The sequence below is a fragment of the Columba livia genome, chromosome 23 (genome assembly GCF_036013475.1).
Source record: "Columba livia isolate bColLiv1 breed racing homer chromosome 23, bColLiv1.pat.W.v2, whole genome shotgun sequence".
NCBI classification, from domain to species: domain Eukaryota; kingdom Metazoa; phylum Chordata; class Aves; order Columbiformes; family Columbidae; genus Columba; species Columba livia.
Genome location: NC_088624.1, coordinates 6,179,047 through 6,185,753, shown reverse-complemented (window position 1 = coordinate 6,185,753; position 6,707 = coordinate 6,179,047). Strand labels below are relative to the sequence as shown.

Here is a 6,707-nt window from a genome sequence, read left to right as displayed (position 1 = left end):
TATGTCTAAGTCACACTAGGGCATTGCAGAAAATGCCAGACATTTCTTTAAGTACCTGCATCAGATAGAATTTTTAAATAAAGAGAAAAAAAATATGTAAATTGGATTATCTAGGACCAAAAAAACCCCACCTAACCCCACCCCCTAATAATTTCTTTACAATTTAACATATCAAGAAGCAGTTCTTCCCTTTTTCACAATGACAAGACAGTCAACTCTGGTGTCAACGAGTGTACTATGAATTCACGTCCCACTATATGTGCAGGTGCATCTAAATTTCTACTTGAGACCATAACTGGATTTTCATTATATGAAAAGCATTCTGTTAGCAAGTTATCTGTGTTGAGTTTGAGGGTGAAGAACGCACCAGGGATTCACTTTGCATCTATGCTTCTGAGCTTCTCTGCAGGCCTCCAGAGTGCTATTCCCACAACTCTGGAGAGAGACATTAATAGACTGTTTTCTGACAGCATTGATCATATTTGTACAGTGGAGCTGTGAGGCAGGTGTGCACAGCTCTTTGTAAGGTAAATTGATTTGTGTATAATAGTCTTGAAGTTCATCCTGGCATTAAGGTATAAGGACACTGTGGTGAGTGCATCTTTCATACCTGGACAGCACAGCAGCATTTCTAGTATCTCAAATGATTCATTACTGAGTCATTCACAAAGCTGCTCCATTTGAGAGGAGCAGAGGCTTCACATCTTGGAAACACATGCAAAAGGAGCAACATATTAGGTTTGCTATTTCAATTCAAGGTAGTAGCAGTAATGTGGTTAATGGAAAATAGAAGAAACATCACAGAAATTGAACAAAGTTGGAGCATTTTGCTCTGTATTTACTCCTACTGCAAAAAGTTTTTTTAAAAGTTAATTTTTCTGGCATTTTCAACATTTTTGAAAAAATAACGAGAGACTAGAAATTATTTCTCTCTCTGAGAGTGGATGTGCACAACAGGACCAGGATGAATCACCTTCTGGAGGTGGGTGAATCACTGACTGAGAAGTAAAGTGGGGGCCTAGGTCTAGATATGGACCTAACTAACTTTAACATCTCAAATTGCCCATTTAGATCTTGATTAATCATGTTGCCCTCCTTTTATTAGGAGAGGAGAGGCTGGGCAATGAGAGAGGGTTTTGCAGTCCATCCTCAGGTAGGACATTCACAAGAGGTCACAGGAATCCATTCTGATGTTTTCTCTCCACTAATCCTGGTTTTCTCTCCACTGCCGCCTGCTAAAATCATCCTACAACAGGAGTCAGACACTTAAATGTGTATGGTCAGTGTGTTTTGAGATGCCCTAAGGTTATTGATACATTGATATTGATGCATGAGACTGTAGGTTACCTCCCGCCTTCTGAAAAGTGGAGTCCCAGAGGTGACATACCAGGACATCTTAATTGGTTCTTTCTGACTCCATTTAGGCACCAGTATCTCACCACCCAAGGCTGATGAGTCACACACCATAAAAGATAATATCCCAACAGGCCTAGCTGGGATTAGGATAAATACTCTGAAAGGACCATGTTGAATGACAGCAGACATGTTGGACTCATGTTTCTATCTGGATATAATTCTGAAGGAAAATATATGTTACACTGGGTTTTCATGACAGAGATTATGGGATCTCACGCATATATAAAAATAGGTATGTATGTGTATATGTATAAGCACAAATATGTATTGAGATAATGACAAGAACTGTGGACTGTTTATATAAACATGTATACTTATATATAAGCGTATAATATTTACAATACACATAATATGCATATATAAACCATATGTAGACTACATGCATACATATTATATATGTATCCATACCTATGTATATTATATATACGTAGGCATGCACATGTATTTTATATATGGAACTATAATTAGTGGGGGATTTGTTTCTGAGTTACAGTTCGGTCCATCGTGTAGGATTCGTGCGCTTTGTCTTCAGTGAACAACATGTATTTATGGCAACTGTGAAATTCGGATGGTGGGGAGACTATGGAGCAGACCATGAAGTCCTAATCAAAATCCTTTACTTCCCCTTCACAGCTTTCACCAACATGCTGCAAATAAAATGTCCAACCAAAGCACTGTGACAGAGTTTCTTCTCCTGGGATTCTCTGGTACTCCAGAACTGCAGATATTCCACTTCATGGTATTTCTGGTAATTTATCTGGCTGCCATGGTGGGAAACTTTCTCATCATTGTTGTCATAGCTTTCAGTCATCATCTTCACACTCCCATGTACTTCTTCTTGATGAATTTGTCTATCTTAGACATTTCAACCATTTCTGTCACTCTCCCTAAGTCAATGGCCAATTATCTGTTGAATACCACAGCCATCTCCTATTCTGGCTGTGTTGCCCAAGTCTTTTTCTTCCATATTTTTGGTGCTGCTGATCTTGCTTTACTCACTGTCATGGCATATGACCGTTACATTGCCATATGCAAACCTCTGCATTACAAGACACTCATGAAGGGGACTACTTGTATCCGCATGGCAGCCAGTGCATGGCTCAGCTGCATCCCTTACTCTGCTCTCCACACTGGGAACATCTTTCATTTATCCTTCTGCAAGTCCAATATCATTGACCAGTTCTTTTGTGAAGTACCACAGCTTCTCAAACTTTCCTGCTCTGATTCATACTTCCATGATGCTGGGGTTCTTGCATTTAGTTTTCTTTTAGTCACCATCTGTTTTGTTTTTATAAGTATGTCCTACATTCAGATTTTCGCTGTGGTCTTGAGAATTCCTGCCAAGGAGCAACGGCATAAAGCTTTTTCAACCTGCATCCCTCATCTCATTGTGGTCTCCTTGTTTGTTAGCACCGGTTCTTTCGCTTATCTTAAGCCTGTCTCCAGCTCCCCATCAGCTCTGGATCTCATAGTTTCTCTTCTCTATTCTGTGTTGCCATCAGTGATAAATCCAGTCATCTATGCCATGAAGAACAATGACATCAAAACTGCCATGCGAAAATTAACTGGCCACAGATTATTATGAAAAGATAAATAATCAGTTTTTCTTCATTAGGCGCCCTCTATGTTCTTGGTAATGAACACTTCATTTTCCAATAACAGAAAATTTATATCAACGGGATCAGAACAATTTTTCTTTTTTTTGAGGAAGATTGTCTAAAGATTTCATTATATGTGTAATTTTGGTGGCAGCAGCTTTTGCAGAATGATGTATCAATAGCGGAACAAATGCAGGGTAATGCTTGTAAGCACTTTACATATGCCTGCCTGCCTGTGTCGCTGTGTCACCTTCCCTGTGCTTTCTGTATGCTTCTGGAGTACAGTCTGTAATCAGGCTGTTGCAGAAAAGGGACGCATCAAAGTGTGTGTGTGAGAGAAGAGGCTGCCCAGGAGGTCAGGACATTTATTTGCAAACCCAGAGAGGTGTTTTGGTGGTGTCCATTTGGTTATGTCAGCACTGGAATGTTTGTTTTTTCTTTATTGCGTCAACTACAAGAGGTACCATTGTGACAATAGTGCAAGATGTGCCTCTGGATAATCATCACTTCATGTCTAAATAAATGACTACTCACAAGGTCTGCTCTGTAATTCATCTAAACTACCTGTGTACTTGCACATCTTACTTTTTCAAAGTAAATTATCTCTCCCTTCCATCTCCTCCCCCTCTTTCCCAACACCCTCACAGAACAGAACCACTGTGCTGTAATTTTGAGCAGCTGAATCATTTCAGTTTGTGGAAATCCTCAAAATTTTGTGTGTGATTCTAAGCACTGAATCTAACTTTTGCTTTCAGATCAGCTAACCCCATGAGGAGAAATACCTATTTATTATCTTTGACTGTGCAGGGAGTGTGGAGGAGTGATTCAAGTGACTAAACAGATACATTTCAAATTCTGCAGGGTGCTTTATTAGGATTGCAGTTGCTGTTTCTGAAGAGAGTGGCTCTCATATTGGCTTTCTGCTGTGCTCTATTCCCATGCAGGTTCAGGAATTACTTTAGTCAGCCTTGGGGCAGCCTCACCTCAAGTCGTGTGTGAAAATTTGGGCATCAAAATGTAAGAAGGATATGAAAATATTAGCATATGTCCAAAGGAGGGCAATAAAGACGGTGAAAGGACTAGAGGGCAGGACTTAGGAGGAGTAGCTGAGGATACTAGGTTTGTTCAGCTTGGAGAAGAAGTCAGTGAGGGGTGACCTCATTTCTGTCTATGATGTCCTCATGAGAAGTGGAGAGGGTGGTGCTGATCTCTTTTCTGTAGTATCTGGTGAAAGGAGAGGAGGGAATGACTTAAAGCTGCATCAGGGGAAGATCAGACTGGATATTTGGAAAAAGTTCTTCACTGAAAGGATGTCCAACACTGAGACAAGCTCCCCAGGGGAGCAGCCATGGCCCCAAACCTGTCAGTGTTCAAGAAGATCTTGGACAACACTCTTAGATATATGGTTTAACTTTTAGGTTGCCCTTTATGGGGTCTGGAGTGGGAATGATGACCTTTGTGGGTCCCTTCTAACTCAGTATACACCATAATTATGTGACTCTATGACTCGCCCAGGTGCAAACATCTACCCTGTAAAAGACTGAAATTAGCTGAAATGAACTGTACTTAGACAGATGTTTCTAAAGACAGTTCCATAGGTCTGCTTTATGAGCAACAGAAGGAAACAGGACTTTCCAGGGTGTGGCGCAATTCATTCCAGCTCAGATACAGAAGTTGCATGAGATGGGTTTCCCTCTCAAATGTTTACTGTTTACCTTTAACACAGAAAGTAACTTCAGGACTTTTAGGTGAAATGATAAGAAACTCATCTGCACATACAACGAAGGCACAGAGAAACAGTGTGAGGAAGAGTTGCTTGATTAATAACCTACCCTGGCCCCTCCCAGGTCCATCACAGGAGAGCCACCAGCCCATCAAGGCCCCAATTCCACAAACCCAGAAGACCACAGAGACACAAAGTGAACACAAATGACTTCTGAGGAATGAACACCTTGTCCGGGCTCTTCCCAGGTCTGTCCAGGAATCATCAGCCCCATTGTCCAGGCATGAAACTCATTAAGATGAGTCCCCAGGAGGTGCTCTCCAGATCACCTTTGGGACTAACCAGGTGGAGTTGGTACATAGGGGTGTGGAACACATTAATGGGGAAGGACATCCTGACATAGAGGGGAAGAGCATTTTGGGATTAGACAGGGCTTATTGTGGGATGTTTAGGGGGAAAACCAAAGGTGACCAAAGGGAAGGATTTAGTGATGGGGAGCAAGAAGTGTGGGAAAGAGATGCAAAGGGGAATTCACAGGTAAGCAGGGGCTACTTGCTTGGTACATTTGTCTGACCATGCCCTGCCACTGGTCACTGCAGTCTGTCCTTCATATTTCCTTTTATTTCCCTCATAAAATCCACCTTCAACTATTTTGCAGCAAGGGTCTCTTTACTCTGTGTACACGTGCGTGTGCAGCAGTCTGTGGTGCCAGCAATGGGAAGAAGTGCACGTGTATGAGTGACTGTGGTTACCAGAGAAGATCAAGCTGGACTAGCCAGTGAGTGGGTGTCACTGCAGTTTTGCCACAGGGCTGAAATCAGAGACAAGTCCTCTCTTTCACTGGGGCCACAGAAGGTTCATAGAATCACACAATCAGACAATAGTTTGGGTTGGAAGGGACCTTGAAAGATCATCTGCTCTAAGCCCCCTGCCCTAGGCAGGGACATCTTCAGATCAGGTGACTGAAAACCCTGTCCAACCTGACTTTGAACACTTCCAAGGGTGGGGGATCTACAACTTCTCTTGATAAGCTGTTCCAGTGTCTCATCACCCTCATTGTAAAAAATGTCTTCCTTCTATCTGATCTAAATCTGCTCTCTTTCAGTTTAAAATTGTTGCCCCTTGTCCTGTCACTACAGACCCTGATAAAAAGTCACACTCTCTCCTTTTTATAAGGCATCCAAATATATTGAACAGCTCCAATAAGGTCTCCCCAGATCATTATTTTCTCCAGGTTGAACAACCCCAACTCTCCCAGCCTTACTCAATGAGAGAGGTGTTCCATCCCTCAAATCATTTTTGTGGCCCTCCTCTGGACCTGCTCCAACAGGTCTGTGTCTTTCTTGTGCTGGGGACCTCAAAACTGGATGCAGTACCCCTGGTGGTGTTTCACAAGTCTGGAGCTACTGCTGACACCAGCGATGTTATTGTAGCAACAGTCATAAAACATTTGTCCAGGAAACAGATTCAAGGCAGAGGCAGAACTTAGAGTTCATCTGGTCTCTGTAATGTAATTGCTAAATACCAGTCACAAGACATTGCTGCTAGAAGCTAACATTCAATAGCACCCAGTGAACCAAAGAAGAACATTTTGTGCAAGGCAGACACAGACTAGCAGACATTCTCCCACCCTGTCAGGAAGCTGGTCAGCATCTCAGGCAGGATAGTGGAGGAGTGAACAGTCTCCAAGGATGACAGCTGTACATGGATGACAGTACACTGATGCGGAAAGCTGCTGATCAGTTACACACTGAGCAGTTACAAGGATGTTCCCCTTCCTTCCTTCCTGTCCATTAGGAAAACAAGGAGAGGAGAAAAACTGAAAACATCTAGAACAATGCAGCAGCAAGAATTTGTGTGTGATTCTGTTTGACACACTTCAATAATCCCTGCTATGGGCGTGGTCTTCATCTCAATTTGCCTCTGAATCTGTTATATTAAATACATTTTGCTACCTTGGAGTGCAGTGG

At 42.2% G+C, this 6,707-nt stretch overlaps 1 protein-coding gene across 1 annotated transcript; it reads left to right on the top strand.

Moving 5' to 3' along the window:
* The first annotated feature begins 210 nt into the window (after nt 1–210).
* On the top strand, nt 211–3,604 carry LOC102084353 (olfactory receptor 14I1). The gene has a single exon (XM_065039497.1). It carries the CDS (start codon nt 2,075–2,077, stop codon nt 2,999–3,001), a length of 927 nt encoding a protein of 308 aa, XP_064895569.1. The 5' UTR covers nt 211–2,074; the 3' UTR covers nt 3,002–3,604.
* Nucleotides 3,605–6,707: the final 3,103 nt, after the last annotated feature.